The sequence below is a fragment of the Berghia stephanieae genome, chromosome 2, assembly GCF_034508935.2.
Source record: "Berghia stephanieae isolate SIO BIC M18660-M18661 chromosome 2, UCSD_Bste_1.3, whole genome shotgun sequence".
In the NCBI taxonomy this organism is placed as follows: Eukaryota; Metazoa; Mollusca; class Gastropoda; order Nudibranchia; family Aeolidiidae; genus Berghia; species Berghia stephanieae.
Genome location: NC_088361.1, coordinates 117,509,356 through 117,531,028, shown reverse-complemented (window position 1 = coordinate 117,531,028; position 21,673 = coordinate 117,509,356). Strand labels below are relative to the sequence as shown.

The 21,673-nt window shown below is 34.4% G+C and overlaps 1 protein-coding gene across 1 annotated transcript in view; it reads left to right on the top strand.

Moving 5' to 3' along the window:
- Positions 1 to 19,242, top strand: part of LOC144966376 (glycylpeptide N-tetradecanoyltransferase 2-like) — a 38,818-nt gene extending 19,576 nt beyond the window's left edge. The window contains exons 5-13 of the mRNA XM_078902765.1: positions 5,860 to 5,951; positions 6,193 to 6,309; positions 6,573 to 6,743; positions 8,366 to 8,474; positions 10,117 to 10,188; positions 10,731 to 10,829; positions 11,995 to 12,159; positions 13,841 to 13,978; positions 17,861 to 19,242. Coding sequence (XP_078758891.1) covers positions 5,860 to 5,951; positions 6,193 to 6,309; positions 6,573 to 6,743; positions 8,366 to 8,474; positions 10,117 to 10,188; positions 10,731 to 10,829; positions 11,995 to 12,159; positions 13,841 to 13,978; positions 17,861 to 17,881 — 984 coding nt within the window. The 3' untranslated portion in view covers positions 17,882 to 19,242. The remainder of the gene's footprint in view (positions 1 to 5,859; positions 5,952 to 6,192; positions 6,310 to 6,572; positions 6,744 to 8,365; positions 8,475 to 10,116; positions 10,189 to 10,730; positions 10,830 to 11,994; positions 12,160 to 13,840; positions 13,979 to 17,860) is intronic.
- The last annotated feature ends 2,431 nt before the right edge of the window (positions 19,243 to 21,673 follow it).

Sequence of the window (21,673 nt, the reverse complement as noted above, 5' to 3'; positions counted from 1 at the left end):
TCTCACATCACCTTTATACTTTCATTACTTATGAAATGGATGCTTTTAAATGAAAACAAAGTTGAACTAACACTGAAAATTACTTCTTTAATCAAAAGCTTTATTGCCCATAATCATAAACATTATTTATTATCTTCCTTTTTAATACAACCTGATAAATACTAAATCCAGATGTAATAATTTTTATATTATCCTTTTTTTTTTTTGTCTGTTTCCGATTTATTTTTTCGCAGTTGGGCAACTTTGGTAATGGCTTAATATATATATATATATGGACTATATATATATAGTCCATTATAGTCTGTTTAAATCGCTTTTGCATATTTACACAAGGGGTATTTCCTATCAATTGGAGTTTTCCAATAATATAAGTCACAGTGTTCCAAAAGCGATCTTTTAGTTCAGCCCCCTTTACCCCTGCTCTCACAATACTGTCACGCTTCACCGATTTCTGGTATTCAGTCAGAGCCCTTTGTGGCTATTGAAATTATCAACCTTTGTTATGGTTTTAAAACCTGTTTTTAACTATTTTAAAAATGTTATTTATAAATACAAAGTGATTACTTAGAAAAAGGAGAAGATGATTTTTATTCTGATATAATTTTATTTATAATAAGATGTATATAATTTTCACACTAAGCATTAACTTTCAGAGTATTTTTGAAAAAAAATTCACTCAAACATGCATAATAAACTCTTAATTATCTAAAAATTTAAACGACCAAAGTGAAAAAAAAATTCACTAATTAAAAGTCAAAGACTATTTCTAATTACTCACAAAATTTCACATGTGCCGGAAATTTGGTTATTTTACTATTCCGTCTGATATTTGAACCGTCCCATTCAACATTCGACATCCTTGAGGATTCAATATGCAATCTCTCTTGTATTACAACTCCAGATTACAGAATATATTTAGAATGCCATCAAACATACTTTAATATTATATATTCACTTTCTTTAAAAAGCAGATACCCAGCACTTTAACTGTGTTTACAAAAAATTGAATTCATTTTATTTTAAAAGTCATTGTGAAAACTAGTAGAGTCTATTAATACGTCCAAACCCATTTATAAATTTGATATTAAGTAAAATGGGTATTGAGTAATTTGCGTGTCAATGCATGTGTTGTGTTTATATTTGTGTATGTGTGTGTGTTTGTGTTAGAGATGGGGAGTTGCTAGTGTGTGTTGGTATGTGTATGGATCTGTTTAGGTATGAGAAAGAACAAAAAGATTTGTGGTGGAGAATGTAGCTATTGAACGGAGGATAGTTGGAGGGAGAAAGGGATAGAGAGAAAAGAGAAAAAAAGGGGATTGAGAAAGCAACATATAACTCAAAATATACAAATAACAGCTCTATTTTTAGAGGAAGTTTTACCACGTAATCTATCAAATATTTTAAGATGTTTAAGTATTATTTTGTTTGATTCATCAAATTTCCATTTCTCTCGACCTTTCTTTTTGGGGGGGCACATACGACATGATATCAGGAGAAACCTACAGGAGGTTACTTTTTATTATTGTTTTTAATTGAGATTATTATGTTCTCATTGATTGTGTTCTCTTTTCAATTTTTGAAATTGTTGAATGTAACAATTCACCTCCTTGTTCTCCTAAAAGACCTAGACCAAAAGTATATTTCTTCATAAAAGGTATACAATGGGTTTCCAATATGTGGTGTTTTGGGAAAGTAATTACGGTATATTGTCATATATTTCTCTATCTTGCTATTAACACTTTCTATTACTGTCTCTGTGACTGGTTTTGTGTGAGAAATTAGTGAATGTATTTCAGAATAAGCTCCATTTATTTCATCAAAACTATTTTTTTATAGTTTCAGCTTTATCTCTGATTAATTTATTGTTTGTATACATGTATGTTTTAGAAACGACATTTTCAGTGAGTTTTTCGTAAACGTCTTGTGTGTAATATCTATGGCAATGATTTCCTATGAAGCTACGACTATGACATACTTGAGATATGATTGTGTTTGTTTTTAATATATCATCAAGAGAACTACAGACTGGCCCACATCGTTCTGACAGTTTCTCTTTATGAACTAAGGCTATTTTTTCTTCTGTGATTGGGATCTTAGTTTCCCATTCTTTTTTTCTCTTGAGGCACATCAGTGAGCAATTCACAGGTCTTGTAAGATTCTACAACTGCTAGTAGACTCTTATATGTTTTCATGTCTCCCATTTTCTTTTCACATTTATAGCATATAACTTCTGAATGTTTATTTTTAAGGTCCGTTCCAATATCAATGTCAAAGAACAGTTTGATTTCATTTTTGAAGTCTTTACAAAAAATGTTTTTCCTATTTTTAGCCTTTTCTTTAACTGTTAGTGCACCTTTAGCACATAAACAACATAGTGAATTGAGATCTTTAAGTGTATCTCAAGTGTATGTTCCCTTTTTACCTGATAGGTGAAACCAAAAAAATCATAAAAAATAAACTACGCTTCGCGCTCTAACCGAACTTTTACACCAAAAAGACAATAAAATTTAAAAACTTATAAATTATCAACGAAGGAAATCTATCGTTTGGTTAATGAGATAACACTAATTATATTTGAGAAATCACTTTTCAAAATTCTATTATGTACATACTTTTATAACCCAAGTTACAACATAACCAATAAACTTATTTTCATGAAAATTTCACAATGATGTGCAGCAAAGGAGGGTAAATGATATTCAACTAAAAAATATAATGTTATATTCAATTATCGGGGTGAAAAAATGTTTGAATTAACACAAAAAAACGGAAGATAGGGATTAGTAAGGAATGCACCCAAGATTAAGATTACCTGCCGTGAAATCACTGACTTCACGGTTCAGTGACTCAGACTAAAAGATCGCTGAGAAGCAATTTGGAACACTGTGAAGTATCAATAGTTGTATTAGTTGTCATAGCATTAATAGGAGTAGAAGTTGTTATAAAAGCAGCAGTAGTAGTATTAGTAGTAATGAATTTCCAAAACAAAGAGAGACATGGATCACTACATAATATTCAAGGGAAAAACTGTAGTCACTGTTAACTCTTTCATTGCTACATATGCCGGAAGGCATGGGTTCCGGTGTAAGTCTGTAATGCCAGCTGGGTTGCTTGGTACTCATATAGCTGTAATAAATGAGTGAAATACAAAGCCTACGAGACCTTTATTGAGACTGTCAGTGCACAATGATGGTCTAATTAACATTTTGGAATGAAGTTATTGAAATTGTTCACGTTGCAACTCTTACAGATGGACTCGGATGGAGATAGGAAAATAAAAAGACATTATTTTGATTAAGGGGTTGATATGTTCTTAGATAATGACGATTATGATAATAATTCTGACACTGGGCAGGCCTGTAAATCTTCCGACAGTACGATTTTGCTCTATAAGTGCTAATATTAAATTTTAAAAAATTAATAGTAATAATAAAAATCGTAACGTCAAAGAACAGAACCAATAAAAAAGAACAAAAGAGTTTTGTCGTTCCTCGAAAAAGTCAGATTTTATTCCGTTTCAAATGCCGACTTAAAAAATAAAAACAAAAAAAAATAATTTTTTTTAAATATTTCGCATCAAAGACAAAACAAAACTATGCCGTCTGTTAGTTAGCTATAATATTATGCCACCTACACGCTCTCGCTAGACGTGGATGTATTCACTGCCTGGCTACTGTGCCACAGCCAGCGAGAGAGGGTCGCGAAGTTCGCGCTAGTTGTCGAACACACACCTAGTCAGTAAATAACGAACACGCACAGAAGTGTGTCGAATCGGACCGGTGCGTTTCTCTCTATTTTGCTACCGACATACATGCATTTCTCCGTCCCTCATCTGCTTTTTGCTATATTTTATTATTTCCGTCTGGATGTGAGACGGAAGAAAAATAATGCGAAATAACTTTTTCTTCGAAATATATATTCTACTTCGAAAAGCTCTCACACGACCGCACCATCTCTTCTTCTTCTTCGTCTTCTTCTATAAGAATTAATCCAAATAAACGGAATAATCAGCGTAAAAATTTAACACAAACAAACAGGAGCGAAGATAGGCAGCTTCCCGTGTCAAGCAACAGATACTTATCCTTCAGAAGTGTAGGAATTGTTCTCTTCCTTTCATTTTACAACTTACTCAGACCTGGGCCCACAAAAGTGGGTAGTCTCTCAAATAATTGGGATTTTTTTTTTGGTACTATAAAGTAAGGACCTCATTATAAATAAGTTGGGGAAAGTGACATGATTTGACTAGTCAATTGACGTGTCATATCTGTATTGTGTTTATTAATTATTAATCAATCCATATTTTTGTCCTGTTGTGTCTATTTTCGTGTGTTCAAAAAGTTCAGACAATTTTTTCACAAACCATTTACAGGCCTGACTGGGGTTTCAAGAACTCATTTTTTGTTCCAGTTCCATTGATCAATGCTGATGGTTTTCTTCGGATCCGCGGAAATCCACAATTTTTGACTCAGGGGAGGAATTTCCTCTTTTTTTAAAAAGTTATATTTCCCTCAATCAAATGTACTGGCAGTGAGAGATTTGATGTGTGGTGGAACAAATAGGTGCAATTTCCCACTCTTTTGATGTTAGCTAGAGTATCAATGATAGTTTATCATCTCAATTGCTCTAAAAATGTGTGCGTGTGTGTGTGTGTGGGGGGGGGGGGGGGGGGGGTGAATGCTGTAAAAATAATGAGGCTTAAAGGCAATCATTCAAAATTTTCCTCCCTTTTCAGTTTTTGGCACCATCAGCACTGATTGATAATGATGAAGAGATAGGGCCTCAAACTAGGGGTGGGCGTGACACTTGTGATGGTGTTGATAATGAATGGGTTTAGAATGTTTTGGAAATCCTGAAGAGTGGCGAATGAACTTTACAAAAAATACCAAGCCAAAGACTATTGAGTCAAATGAAGAAGAAGACTATTTCTGTGCTCTTTAGGCTTCTATTTCCTGATATTGTACTGTCCTCTTGTAGTCTTTCTCTCCAAGTTAGCACATAACGCAAACAAAATAAATGGAAACACCATAACTGTTAAATAATGTCTTCTTACATACAATTGTCAATAATATACAGCCTTGAAATGATTTTTATTTTCATTTTGGGTAGAATTGTGGGTCAAAATGTATGATAGCATAGAAAATTTACCTTTCCAAGATGGCTGCTATGGTCACATGACCTAATTTGCATATTTGATTGTGGCGGCATGTTAACAAAACTGATTTTTGCCAAAATGCTTAGCAACTGGGGAAAAATTAGTGTCAGATTTGTAAGCAACTAAAGAGTTAAAACTAGCTTGCTTCAAAATTTTCTCTGCTGAATGGAATCCCACTCTCCCTGAGTATTTACCTTGAAAACTTAGTCAAATTATGTACCAGGCTGGCAGATTAACGACATCATTACCACAACTTTGTGGTTACATCCAACATCACCACCATAGCATTATTACCACTAACACCATAATCGCCAGAGCATCATCACTGCTACAACCACCATCATTGGCACTATGGCTAAAGCGACCACCATAACAGCATTGTCATCAATTACTTCTTCCATCCCCACCATAGCACCATCATTGTTACCATTCCCCCCTCCCCATATGTCTGTTCACCACCCCCCCTCTCCCTCCCTCTTGTACCGCATAATGTGCTCATTAACAACATTTGTCATGTTTTCCTTTTTTTAAAATGATTTGATAACATGAAAGCTCAGCTTGTCTTGCCTGCAGTGACCAAAATTAATTGCTCAAACCCTTGGAATTATCCCAATAAAATACATCACTATATATCTACATTGATTAATAATGCATCTCATTTGTAGTACAGTATAATTTATCTGCAACAATTTACTCATCCATTGCAGTTGAAGGAGCTATACACTCTTTTGAATGAGAATTATGTTGAAGATGACGACAACATGTTCCGGTTTGACTATTCTCCAGAGTTTTTACAATGGTATAGTTAAACTCTACTTTTTTGATCTCATAAATTATAAATTCTTTATATTTTCTAATAGAGTTTGCTAGTCTTTTGACATATTATTTTCTACTTAGGTTATTATTGTTTTTAAAAAATTTTCAGTATACACTGCAGTAATGATATTGACTGTGTATCTTTCAAAACAAATAATTATGAGCTCTTTGACAAACTGAAATGTATTAAAATTTAAACTTGTGTTTTTTCATTTTTTCAACAGGGCTCTGCAACCACCCGGTTGGTTAAGAGAATGGCATGTAGGAGTCAGAGCTATAAAGAGCAAAAAGTTACTAGGTTTTATCAGTGCTGTCCCAGCACATATAAAAATATATGATAGGTGAGTGTATGTCTAGCACAAGCTTTTTATTGATGTTTGAATTTCAACCATATCAATGTATATAGCAAGGGTTTTGGACTCTTTTTAATTGTATAGGATATCCAAATAATCTCAATTTCAACTGTTTCTAATTGTTAGACTTGGATAAATTTGTTTTATGTTAGAATAAGAAATGATTATATGTCTTTATTTCTGATTTGTTTCTTTTTTAAAGATCCGAACAAGTCTATATGAATTTAAATATTTCTTTCATTTCACATCAGATCGAAGAAAATGGTTGAGATCAACTTTCTCTGTGTTCATAAGAAGCTTAGATCAAAACGTGTGGCCCCTGTGTTGATTAAAGAAATCACCCGACGAGTTCACCAGCAAGGATTGTTTCAAGCTGTTTATACAGCAGGTGTGGTGCTCCCAAAACCTGTGGCATCGTGTCGGTCAGTGCTAACATTTCATCACTTTTTTCATGTATATTTTGTGTGAAATTCTCTCCTTTTTTCTTCTGCTCCCCTTCCCCATCTTTTTTTACTTTTTTTCGCTTTCTCACCCACCCACTCTCTGTCTGTTGGTATTCCAAACTACTGCTGTTAACAAGTGAATGTTTCTTCACGAATCTTAAAAAATGAGGTCTCTTTGAACAGTCTCGCTTTCTCTTGAATATAAGTTATTGGTGAAAAACCTATACCATTAAAATCAGCAGCATTTTTAGTATCCCAAATTAGGTCTGCTGGCTGCTGGTTTTTGTTTCCTCCATTGTCGAACATTGTGTTTGTGTATATGTCCGGACACGTAAAAGGTTGCTTCACCTGAGAAGGCAATGTTTTCAGCGAGTTGTCCGTCAAGGTTTGAGAATCATGTCTGACAAAGCCAAAATAAATTACGATTTATGTCAAAATTACCCTTTTCTACTGATATAACTCAGATACCAAAGGGTGCACAGTGTTAAACCTTATATCAATCAAAACTTGAATAAATTCTGCACATATGGCCAAAAAAAACGTTTGATGAAATCTTATGTCATATCTTAAAGGAAAAGTCCCACTGTTTTTGATGTGTCAAACCTTTTTCTATGAAAAGCACTCTGGTGGCTCCACAGTAGATGGATGAAAAAATCACCATCATGTCTTGTGTCAAATTTTGACACCTGTGCTCAGTTGCATGAATGTCAGTGACACTCGCATTTTTATGATGTCAGCCTAGACAGGGTGGCACCAAATGTCAAAGGTGACCCAAGGCCGGTGGTGTCCTTGGATGAATAGATGTTGTAGGGATTGGAAAAAAAAATAGAAAATCAATTCATAACACTCTCTCTCTCTCTCTCTCTCTCTCTCTCTCTCTCTCTCTCTCTCTCTCTCTCTCTCTCTCTCCCTCTCTCTCCCTCTCTCTCTCTCTCTCTCTCTCTCTCTCTCTCTCTCTTTCTCCCTCCCCCCCTCCTTCCCTCCCTCCAATCTTCTATCTTCATGTTATATTTTTAGAAGTCATCTTGTCATAGAAAGATAAATTATTACAATGAGCAGGGGTGATGATCAAATTATTTTTAATTTACTATTTTTCCTTTGTTTAGAACTATGTTTTGCAAGTTGTTAGATATTCATGAGTGAAATTTATAAACTGCATAACCATTAGGTTTTAGTAATATAGCCTTTGGTCCAAAAATTTATCATCTCTTGATGTAGATAGCAGTATGATTAATATTGTGAGCCTTTAAAATTATTTCTGGAAAAGATCAATTCATTAGATATTTCCAAAAAGAAATATATTATACAATGTTACTTAACTATCATATTGTATATGTAATTTTTGCATTACGGCTTGAGTTTGCCCGATGGACTGATACATTTTCCTCCTTTTTGACAAATTGTCATTATCATCACTGACTGTTACTTAGCTCTCAAGCTATTCAAAACTAACCTGTGTCAATAATAAAAACTCACACTGTATGTTTCTCAGATGGTTTATAACATTGTAATATTTTTGGCTTCATGTTTTATTTCTCATAGGCTTAGAAGGGGATTGCCTAAGTAGTTTTATTGATTAAATAAATTGCTTAAATTTTCAGGTACTGGCACAGATCATTAAATCCACGGAAGCTGATTGAAGTGAAGTTTTCACATTTAAGCAGAAACATGACAATGCAGAGAACTCTCAAACTTTACAAGTTACCAGAGGTATGTCATGTAATGTGCTGGTGTTTGGTGATCTGCAAGTGTAGAAAATGTTTTCTTTTCTTTCTTTCTTTTTGTTTTTGTTTATGATTAAGGGACAGAGAATCTTTCTGTCATATACATTGAGATAAAAACAGCTGCCTACTATTCTGCATTTTGCGGAATCATTCCTCAATATCAATGTCTATCCCAGGATCCTGTGGAGCTCCATCTAATTATGTGAGTAGGCAAGATTTACACAGAAGTTTGTAATTTCTCCACTGTATTATTTTCAATCCCCTGCAAATCATTAGTCAAGAGAGCAGAGTGGGAAACTTTAGTGTATGTAGTTCATAATCAATGCAAACACTTTCAAATAAAGTGGACATGACTGTACGGTGGCATGATGGACAATGTTATGGAATATTCTTCAAGCATACCAATTTGCAAGTTTTGTTAAGTGAGTAAATGCTGCCTTTTCAGCTGATGATTCTGCAATGTGTAGACAAGGATGGGCAGCTCTCTAAAGATATGAGCAGATGTGTTGAAAATTGTAAAAGCTTTGTCTGGTTTGGTTTCATACACACCTTTACAGATTATTTTTCTTTTACTTATGTCTGCTCCCGAATTTTACACTTTAATTAATACTATCTTAAGTATGGTGTCCTGAAGGCTCAGTTGGTACAACACTTGCTTCACATGCAAAGGGGTTGAGGTCGATCCCGGATGAAGTCGAGATTTTTTTCTGACCACCCTGTCCACCCATCAACTATTGGGTAGCTGGGTCTATTAGGTCAGGCAGATAGTACTTTGTGATAGACTAGCATACTATTCAAAGAGTACTGAGAAATCGCTATTGGTGGTTTCACTTTGTAGAAACTGGTGTTAAGTTATGTATATATTTGAATTGAAGAACTAAATAATGGATGCCCGATTATTTTGATGAAGTTGATGAGTTTTATTTAACTGAAAATCTGGTCGTCTGTCTTTTTGGACAGGTAAAGGGAAGAATGAAATAAAAAGAGAGGGAACAGGAAATAGCAGTACAGCAGTTTATAGGATATTAATAGTAACAGTACTGCAGTTATATTATAAAACATGTAGAATTATGATTTCACATTTATTATTAACTAATAAATACATGATGAGATTATACTCAACAGCTGGGATAAACTCTGGCTGCATAGGCTTTGAAGGACTACATTTTAAAAATGTTGATTATGGTTTTTAGTCTTCATGACATTTTTTTTTTTTTTTGAAGAGAGTAACGATTTTATCTACCCGGCTCTGGTCAGGTATGGAATAACATTGCCAAATGAGAGAGGCAATTCAGTAATGGCAGGGACCATACTTTGATATAAGTTTAAAAAAAAAAGAATTTGCAGCCACTGTGCTTAACCAAGTTCTGTGAATTTCAGTTTATTTTTTAAATTACTTATTTACTTTTTATTTTTTTTTACTCTGAATGTAAGACCATACTTGTCCTGTCTGTAGTATCTATACCATAGTTTATTTTTAATGTAGTAATGATTTTTTTAAGTGGATAAAAGCTTTTCCCATCAAAAGGTCAAAGTGTGAAGTAAAGCAATGAAAACAAGCTAAATTTGTCACCATTGTCAAGTAGGTTGATAATTGTTTTAACACCTTTTATTTTCAATTTATACAGAACCCTAAGACACCAGGATTCAGAGAAATGATACCAGCTGATGTTCCACAAGCTTTTAAGCTTCTTTACCAGGTACAGTTATTTGATATTTCAATCTTTTTTTTTTTGGTGGGGGGGGGGGAGTTCTTATTTATTTTTCTTATTGTTAGTGTTGTTGTTAGATCATTTCCATTGCTGTTGTTTTTTATAGTGGTGAGGTCTCGATAAAAGTTAAATCAAGCAAGTTGGGTAGAAGGCCGCCATTTAGCGCACATATCTTGACTTAATTTTAATGAATATAAACTGTTTGGTCCAGAAATTTTCCATAAAATTTGCAGATTGATTTAGATTGACAACTATGGGAATATGTAGTAAATGTCTGAATTTTTTCTGCCACTTTAGCTGCAAGCAAAATTAAGAGAATCCATAGATTTTATTGTCAATACATTTTGTGTCTGATTTCACTCACTCTTGAAATGCTGTTCTAAAGTAACTTTTTGTCAACTAAGAGTCGTTAAGAAATATATTTTGATATGTTGTGAACTTGTGAGATGGGTTAATTAGAGGAATTTGTTGTGTTTTTAAAAATGTGTTTTATATTTGTTTTACATTGCTTGATTCTCCATTCATTGCAGTTTATGCAAAGATATCAATTAGGACCTATCTTTAATGAAGAGGAATTCCGTCACTGGTTCATACCAAGAAGTGGCATTGTTAACGCTTTTGTTGTGGAGGTATGTTTGCTTTATTTGATGATATACAATGAAACCTTGCTGGATCAAACTATATTCTTATATAAATGCACTTAAAATGTTGCTATATTGTTATACCCTAACAGATTTACATTCATAACCTATTTAAAAACAGCGGGTGGTTGGATGGGAGCATCACCCTTGAATCATATACCTATGATGTTCGCATGGGTATACGATCCGATAGTGATGTCGTTTCTTCTTCTCTTTACTAGCCTATCCTGCTTCTTTGGTTTGTGATTGTATTTTTGACAGGGGATATTTTTTTTTTCTGTAAATCTTCTGCCTGTTTGTTCTTGGTTATTTATAATTAGCTTATGATATCTTTAGGTTATGATTTTGATTGACATTTGTACTATTTTTGTTAGATTGCTTGTTTTTTTGTTTCAGCGGTCTCTCATATAACCTCAATTGTGTTGGAAGAGACCTAAAGCAACAAACAAACAAAATTTCAAAACAGAGGAGGAAAAAGCTGTTCTCCCTCTGAAAGATGTATTATTTTTTAAATCCCAAAGTGTTATGGGAGGCTTTGGTTTTTTGGGTTGAAGAATATCAGAGGTTTATCAATAGAAACTTGTGTACCTATTGATATATAACTCATCCTGATTCAGGCTTACCTACTTTTGCCTTATTTATTTCTTGAAAATTTATTGATGTTTGCAGAGGTAATCTGTTGCCTTTAAATGTTTGTGACATATTTCTGTTGGATTTCATAACAATGATTTCCAATTCATTATGTCTCATTATTTTAGTAATCTAGAATGATATTTGAATAATTTTAAGTACGAATATTCCTATTTTGTATCAAGGTCAGTCTGCATTTTTAGAGTATAAATGTTAGCATTATATGTGATATTATTTGTGTTTAACTCTCCATAAAAAATTTTTTTTACAGAGTTCAATTCTTTAATTATCTTTTTGCTGGCATTATGGATTGCAGCTCTGATTCTTGATAGATGAAAATGTATTTGAGATGTTACAAATAATTGATTTTTTTGTACAGTGGTATTCCATTATTCAGAAGCCTTACTCACCAACACACCAGCTGTTTTACTATTTTATGACAGGATCCCATTCATCCATTGCTGTCAGGGGAAATCTAGCTCATGATCATCCATTATTGATTCTTTCTCTCTTTCTTTCCAAGACTAATGGCAAGATTACAGATTTTGTGAGCTTTTACTCACTGCCATCAACCATTATGCACCACCCTGTTCATAAATCTTTGAGAGCTGCTTACTCATTTTATAATGCCAGCACCAAAACGCCTTGGGTTGATCTCATGCAAGACACTCTAATTGTAGCTAGAAATGTAAGTATCAGATTCCTTTGTTATTCCTTTTCATTGATTTTACCATTCTTCTTTTTATTATTATTATTACAGTCCACTCCGGATAATCGCAACACCTTGGGATCAGCGGAAATATTGCAATTAACCGAAGTTGAGTTTCCTGTCAGCAATTGCAACATTTTACACATATATATGCTAAACTCAAACAAATAGTTGTAATCAAAGTTCTTAGTCCACCACAGACATAGCAATTTGATTGAAACAAAAGCCATATTTTCACAAGCAAAAGAAGCTTTGGTGCAAGCTGACATCTTATTCAGATTTGATTCACATTCACTCTTTTGTTCTCAACATTTGTAAGCGTCAAAGAGATCAGCCGTGAAGAGAGACAATAAGCCTTTACCAAACTCGTTTGTCACAATGCACAGGATAACGCTCAGTCTCTCTTTACAACTGTCATTGTCTACCTGCTGTAAAATCTATGCCCAGCCCCCTCGCCCCTATTTAATGGCCACAATGAAATTACAAAGCCGCGCCCTCTTTTGTCTCAAATAGAATGGTGACACACTACATTAGCATTAAATCCCGCTTACTCTCGATTTTTCAACCTGTCACGATTTCTTCCATGATGAAATTAAATCATGATATTTTGTTTGATTGATTTATTGAATTTACCACCTCTTTAGGACGAAAATTTGTTGCGATTAACCGAAGTTTGTTGCAATTAACCGAAGTGTGTTGCAATTAACCAGTGACTTTTATATAGAATTAATTCCGTTTCTTGGAAAATGTTGCGATTAACCGAGTTGCGATTATCCGGAGTGGACTGTATTTATATTTTTATTATTATTATTATTATTATTATTATTATTATTATTATTATTATTATTATTATTGAGGATGGGGTGTGGGCTGAGGTGTAGAAAGAAAGGATTTCATGTCCTCTTAAGTGATCTGAATTGTACGGAGTATAAATGTTAACGTTACATATGATTTGCTGTCAACTATACAGTTTGGACTTGAGAGAGAAAAACATTCTTTAAAAATATTTGACAGTTTATGTGCATGTCCCAGGATTATGATTTTTCTGAGCACTGAATTAAAACAAGGAAGAAATAGTCAAATAGAGAGTATTTTGTGTTAGCTTTAAAATATATTTTTCTCTACTCTTTCTTCAAACTCATCATCACTATTTCCTGGGGGGTTTTTTTGTTTTGTTTTTTTCCTGTTTGGGAATCGGTTCACTGTACTAACTCTCATGTACACACAAAAAAAAAACAAAAAAAAAAACAATGGGTCTCATTCAAGGCTGCCAGTTGAAGTTTTCTTTATCAAACCCAATGAGTTTCTCAGGGGGGGTCAGAGTGTTAGTATTGGCCATGTTAATGTTAGGTGCTATTTGGCCATGTGGAACTCTGGCCATCTGGCAACCCTGGTCTCATTTAATAATTTTTTGTTTTGGCAGCAAACCAAACTGAGCTGCTTGAAGCTTGCGATCCCATACCAAATGCTTGGTTTCTTGCGAGACCTTTATAAACCAATTTCCAACACAGCTCTTGTTCAAATATCCTACCGTTATCATCCCTCTTTTTCTTACCCCTGGTACTTTAAGGATTGCAAGCTGTCAAGAATAAGCAATTTAGAAAGAATAAAAAGTGATGAGAGCTCAATTTTGATATTTTACATTATTTTATATACACAGATGGGATTCGATGTTTTCAATGCATTAGATCTGATGGACAACAAAGAGTTTTTAGAGAAGCTCAAATTTGGGGTCGGTGATGGATTCCTTCAGTATTATCTCTACAACTGGAAATGCCCGCACATGGAAACACAACAGGTAGGCTCCACTTTGGGATTTTGAAAAACAATTGAAGTTATATCTTTTTAATCTTGTCTAATTAAAAAACCCCACAAAAACTCAGTGAAAATGTTTGAATAAGAGAAAGTAATGTTTGTTAAACTGAGGAGTACCACCTTTAATAAAACAGTGGTCTATTTATAAGCATTTCAGTTTTAAGCATGATCTGGCTATAAGCTCAGGGTGGGAAAAAGAGTTTATACTTTATAAATGTATCCTTATATAAGCATATTTGTCCAGTTTTCTCTTATAAGCATGCTCTTTCTAGCATGTTTTTTTGAATTCTAAAAAGGTAAGAAAATAGACCAGCTGAACGGTGTACGAAACCAAATTGCTTTATTGATGTTATTTACACCTTCCTATTATTTCTCACTGTTGCATGAAACATACCCTATCTACTGTTTAACACATCTGTGATGAAACTGACAAAGCAGACCTGTCATTAATTTCTACAGCAATATAAATTGATGGGTTTGGCAGATTCTATGGTGCCTGGGTGGGGATCCTGACCTCCCATAGTGGGCAGGGAGGTACATGCTGTGTCTTCTATCCCCCCATACCTGTTTTCCAATTGTTTCCTGTCCTTGTCTTGGTATAAGATTACTTAAGTTTTGTCCTGACCCTGGCTGGAGTCCTTGGCTGGGAGGGAAACAGTTGTATGTATAGTTATAGTTTTGGGAGATGATATTTTTTTTCCTTGTAAATCATCTCTCTGTTATGCATTGTATTGTGTTTAGTTTATATGTATTATATATGATTTGTAAACATTTGAGCGTATTCCTCTTAGTAGGGACCTGTGCTTGTGTCTGGATGAGACTATTAGGTGATCTCAAACTGAGTACACTGATTATGTGCTCTTGGAATCTACATCTGTTCCTATTTGAACCAATTCCCCTCTGTCTGCCTTATTCTTGGATGCTATAATTGTATTTCGAGACCTTTTTACTATCCCATTTTCTTCCTTTTTACTGGCGCTGATATGACCTTAATGTGTTGCAAGCGCTGTAAAACCCTTAACCCATAGAGGCCCGGTGTTTACTAAAAAAAATTCCCCCGAGGCCCAGTGTAAGGGGCATAACTCTTAACAAAAAAATACCAACACAAAGTTAAAAAATTATTAAACGAGAACCAAATGACATAAAATTATAATTTTAATTCCTTTTTATAGCCAGATAAATTTGCTTTCGAATGATATATAACATGACATGTTTTGATTTCAATAAATTGGGAAAAAAGTATTAAAAAAAAAAACTCGTTCCCCGCACCCCCATTCCCGTCATTTTCGTCAATCTCGGACTCCGATTCAGTGTCCGAATCACCTTGATCGGGTGCTAACGCCTTGTCTTGTCCATCCCCACCATCGTTTACATCTTCTCTTTCTAGTTCGATATCGCTTTCATTTCCAAAATCCTCTTCATCGTCCACACCACTCTCCAAAACATCATTTCTAGCGCCACGCAACGTACGGGAATGCCATTTTTCTGAATTCGATTACTCACTTGTTATCAACGATATAAACGTGCGGTAAAAACGAAACGGAAATAGAACGATTGCATTACGTTTACGACGTTTCCGGTTTAGAATAAAACGAAGTGATTCGTTGCAATAACAAAGTAAACATGATCCGTTTTTTCTCGGGGGCCGCGGGCGATGACGGGCGATGCGGGCCTCAACAGTCGCGGGCGACTCCAGGGGAAGCGGGCCTCTATGGCTTAAAAACAAAATACAAAAACAAGATTCCATGGTGTAGGGCAGGGCTCGGGTCCAGTGAATAGGAGTCTTAGCACATATTGGTGTTTTAAGGAGTTTTGGCACAATGCAAGAGCAGGGCTCAGGATAGGGAGAACTAGTGTTGCAGACGACTAGGACAACAACAGGAAGAAAAAGAAATAGAGGAGAATGAAGGAGAGGGAAGTCAGTGAACTGATAGCCATATGTTGTGGATAACAGCAATTAGCTGGTACTATTTTTTATAATTTCTTTTCCCGCTACTTATGTGGAATGGGTTTCATACGCTCCCTCGTGACATGGTTTTGTTTCATGTCAAGTTTGGTTGAATTTCGTAGGTATGATTTTGTGTGGTTGTCAGAAAAGTTGCTCTAGCTGACAAGAATCACTGTTTACATAAACGGCAGCATCAAACAGAAAATGGATACGGTCAAATATTTTCCACATTTTAGACATTTAATACTGACATGCTGACACTGATTTAGACTCAGTATATGTGCATACTAAATAGAAATGAAACACATAAAGCTTCATTTATTTTTTAAATTTCAAATATTATTTCATCCAAGGCATTTTTCAGATTTAAAAAAAAAAAATCAAAATTTGTGTCAATTTCAAATATTCAAACAAAATAATGTTCTCATTCTAGATTCTTTTTGTTAATTTCAACCCATAAATGGTATGATTTATATGTTCAAATATTGCCAGAATTGAATTCTGCCAGTTTTAGTGATTTTTTAAAAATGCACCAAAAAAAAAAATTGTTTAGATAGTGCAATATTCAATGCATGTAATTTCCCCCAGTGATTAAAAGAAGCATTCAAATCATTAGACTTTATCTTCGAGTCAATGGGTGAGCACTGAGTTGAGTCAATTTATAGAAATGGAAGATTACACATATGATAAATTTATCCAGACAGTATTTCCACATGTAGCAAATTACAAGCTTATTTGCCCCTCATCATCCCAAACCTTCAGTTTAATGTTGTTGCGTAATGTGACAGAGGAAGGATTGGTCTGACCAAACATAAAGGAACCCAATACGAGAAGGAAAAAAATATTTATAACTTTTAAATGTCCAGCAACAATTTCAGGCCTGAAGCAACCTTGTGCATTTAGGTATGTTAACTTAAGAGTAAGAGGGGAAAGATATCTTACTTAATTAGAGCCTTGAGAATGAAAAGGAAAAATTCACTCCTGAGTTCAGTCAGGTTAGAAGCATACTCTGCTTTGAACAGAGACCAATATGTCAGAAAGCAGTCCAATTTAGTTGTCTTTCCAGTATAACATTTTTTTTTCCACTAAAAATTGAAAGCAAATGTGTTGGAAATTACATTTTCACCTCATAACTGGGGATTGAATTGTACTACATCTATTCCAAAACATTATAAAGTGTTAATTGAATTTGAAATCTCACATATAATGAAAGTCCAACTAACCAAATACGACTGCAAGTAGACTTACAAAATCTTGAACAATAAGCAAAATGTAACAAGATGGAAATATCCCGCAGCACAACGCCTCTTAGATCCAATTGCACACCAAACAATCACACAATGGAACAAGTTGCAGAAAATCCATATTTAGGCATCGTGTATATTGTATTTTTACAAAGGGCATTCATTTTTTTTGTTTATGTTTGCCAGGTTGGGGGTCCTGATCGCTCAGTTGGTAGAGCACTCGCTTCACACGCAAAGGGACAGAGAACGATCCCGGGTGTAGTTGAGATTTTTTTCTGACCTCCCCTGTCCACCCAGCAGTGATTGGGTGGCTGGGTCTGTTAGATTTGGTGGATAGTACTTTGCAATAGACTGGTGTCCTATCCAAAGGATAGCAAGCAATTGCTATTGTCCGTTACATGCTATAGAAACCGGGATAAACTCTGCTCCGTGGGCCTCGTTGCTCTGAAGGACTACTATTATCTTTGCCAGGTGTGTAATGATAATGTGTTTTATACTCTTATCAAATTCAGAATTTTTGCGAAGAAAACACATTTTATACTTAAGTAGTTCTTATATTGATAGGAATAAATTCCATATGTATACAATCTTCGACTTTAGAAGATTAATAAATACAACAAACTTTTAATATTTTCTTAATCAAATTGCTTTGTTTTTATTTTTCTCTTTTCAGATTGGCTTGGTGCTGCAATAAGAAACCACTTAGAAAAGCCATGCTTCATAACATTTGTGATATAATGATATCCCATTATCACTCTTTGTTCAACTGCATTGACCTAGAATCAAATCAGATTTATTCATAATTTTCTTATTAACTTATACATAAGATGGCTGCGTCTTAGGAATGAATAGTTTTAATAACAAGTCTATCCATAAAACTGGGGCCATAATATTTTTTTTTTTAATGATAAATACATATTTATCAATTGTTTTTTTTTTTCAATTTATAATGGTCAATCATTACTAAGCATCTGTTCAGGAAGTTCTGAAAGGTTTTGTATTTGTTGGGGCAAAAGGTTGTGTATTTTTAAACTATGGAAAGAGCTAGAATTTTTCTGAAGCTTTTCAAATTGGTGTGTCAGTGTCTTTAAATCTTGGTTTCAACATTCAAGGTTGATCTGTGTGAGTTATGTAGCTAAAGCGATTTTAGTTTCAGATCTTGTCTTTTTTTTTTATTATTTTTACATCTCGAATAGTCCCAAATTGTATTGAAGGATTTTAATAAAGCATTTTTTTAAATTTTAAACTTTATACTTTTTTCCCGTTTAGTCATGGCAACGTTTTTAATCTGCAAATTTCATTCTTGATTCTCAGTTCTTTTTCAATGTCATCATCGTATTTAGCTTGTTTTACTTTTTATAGTGACTCGTTTCTGAATGGTATTTTTAAATGGAAATAATCCTTTAGGTGTTTTATGAATGTTTGCTGTGTTGTTCCATTATGTATTTTATGCTATATTACAAGAGTGTGAGCGTGTTGATATTAGATGACCATGCATCATGTGCCTCATCAGGCTTAAACCCTCACATCGTTAATGAAAGGATAATTGAATTATGTGTAGAATGTTTGCTTATACATTTTACAATGAAGCAGTGCAAAAATAACATCAGATGTTGACAGACTTATTGAATAAATGATAGGTTTATTTTCTATGGAATATTTATTACGAATGTTGGAAATTTATGACTGACAAAGTAGCCTTTTTAAATGTAATGTCATTTTTAGACTTTATTTCTCTTAAGTTTTTAAACTGAACTCAAAATTCCTTCCTAAGTTTTTCATTTCATCCATGTATGAAAAAAAGTTAGATTGTTTTGTTTTGTATTTTCAATTCTTTCCTTTTTTTTACTTTTCTAATGTTTTTATGATAATTCTGGACTAGGATTTTTTGTTTTCTTTTTTTTCCATTTTGATGTTGCTTAAAAGGTCTGTTTGCCATATACAGGATATCATTGTGTAAGCTAAATCTATTTATTGAGAATCATTATATTTTGTTTCCTTTGCTATTTTAAAAAAGAACAGTTTGTAAATAATAAAGGATTGTGTTTTAAAAAATTGTTTGACTTACTTTTTACTGCCAAGGTCATCAAAATTATTATATTGAACCTAATGGAACTGTTTTGAAAATGCCTTTTAGCTTTTAGTGGTCAAATTAATTGTATGAAATTATTTCCAAATTTAGAAAGAAATTATTTTGAAATGGTTACGTGCCAATAATTCAGCTGAAGTGAGCTTATGACTGCTGCAGGGCTGCCAAGTGTCCCGCATTTTGGACTACTGTCCCGCATTACTGCCTCGTGTCCTGCATTTTAGCCCAGTTGATAGTTATTAGTATTTGGAGAATATGACTATGATATCATCCTCTCTAGTCAATCAATGCACATTTTGTGTGTCTGATTAGTCCCTTAAAAGTGTATGTAGTTGATGTCAAATAATATTGTATTTTAATTTTAGGAGGTCAATGACTGTGGTTATTATATGTTGCCTCCAATAGGTGAGGTCAATTACCAAGATATTTCAAACTACATCCAAGTGGTAGTATTATCATGTACTGTCAGCGACTGTCTCTATTTAATTTTGGCTGTGTGTTTGTGTGCCTATTATTCTGTCCCTAAATCTGCCCCAAAATGTCCCTCATTCTGACTATCTGACCTTGGCCTCCCTGCTGCTGTTTGTACCTTAATGGGAGTATTACACACATTGATAAACACCAGAGCACTGCGCCGCCAACTGTTTACTGAGGGATAATTGGGAAGATGATTTTGACAAAATCTGCCTGTGTAATAATATACATTTTATTTTTATCTGTGAATTATTCAGAAGTGAAAGGCAGTTTTCAAAATCAGGTGCTGCCTCGTATTTCATTTCGAGATCCAGGGATCAATTTTTTTATATTATGCATCTTTCTGTTTTACAATGCAGCCAGTACTGCATTTTTCTCAAAGATGTATGCAGTGGCCTTTTCCAGTGGTGTGACGTAGTGAAATTTGACACATGTATTATCACAAGGCTGGGTGGGGTCTTTGACCTCCCATGGTGGTCAGGAGGTCGCTTGCTGTGCATTCTATCCCCCTTTATGTTTTCTGAGTTGCTTTCTGTCTGTCTTGGAATGGGATTACCCTGTTTTGTTTGGGTGGGGTTCTTGACCTCCCATAGTGGGCTGGGAGGCACTTACTATGCCTTCTAAACCTCTATATCTGTTTTCCAACATGCTTTCTGTCTTTGTCTTGGAATGAGATTACTTGATTATGTCCCGGCCAGGGAATGAGATTACTTGATTTTGTCCTTGACTGGGAGGGAAACAGAGCGGATATATCGACATGGCATCAAAGTCCCGTTTTATTTCGCTATATAACATTAGTAGATAAAGGTCGCATATATCAACATAAATTTTATCACAAGATGGTTATATCAACATTATAAACCTCAATACCAGCAATAGTTTGTCTATAAAACAAAGAGAATGCAATTTATGAACGGTCAAGATATCCTGCAGTGAAGTAAAACACAACAGCCAATGAAAATACAGATATCCCGCTGTGATGTAAAATAACGACCAAAGAAAAGGCTAGATTATTGTCCACGACATCCTGTGAATTGTCATTGATCAGAGCCGTGATGTCAGAGGTCAAGACTAGTCCCGGGCCGTGCCAACATTTCCTTGTGCTGATACCAGTAATGGGAATTCCTGATATCAATATTACTTGGCTTTCAACAAATAGGCTATAGGCTAACGAGAAACCCCCCCCCCAAAAAAAAATAAACCAACTTTCTCTCAATTTCTTTTATATGCAATGCCAATGCTCAGCTTCTCAGTCTCGATATTATAGGAAAGATCAATGCAACTATTACTGGTACTCAGTCTTGATTCCAATTGACAATATTTAAGTTTTAGAAGACACCATTGTTGCCGATGTAGACTCGGATGAGGATAGTGCACCATTGGGATCAGTTTCCAGCCATGTCATTATAATAGTATAGCTATCAAGACCCTCCACTTTTTTGCACAGCAACTTCATGAGTGCTGACGTGAGGGTCTAAAATTACTCTTGACCTTCAGAGACAGACCACAAAAATAGACATTTTAAAGTCAAATGAAGTGAATCTGAATCTGCATGTTACTCGAAGTTGACTCAATTCTGAGTATTTGTATTTGAGGGAAGAGAGAAGTTATTGAGTGTGACAGTCTTTGTTTGTATTTAGGCTTAAGAATTTTGATAATATTCGTTTGAATGTTTCTAAATCTGTTGTGTTCATACATGATTCAGGAAGAGCGTTCCAGTCTTTGATAGTGCGGGGTTCAAATGAATATTTGATGTCATAAATTTCAAAATCGGCCCTTTTCAAGGCCACCAAATCATCAAGATTGACTTCCTTTGTTATTATCTCGCATTTTATCATTTGTTTCCCTATATTTTTTGGGAATTACTGACATATCGACATCACGCTTATATTATCGTCATTTTACTGTGGGCCTGCCGATGTT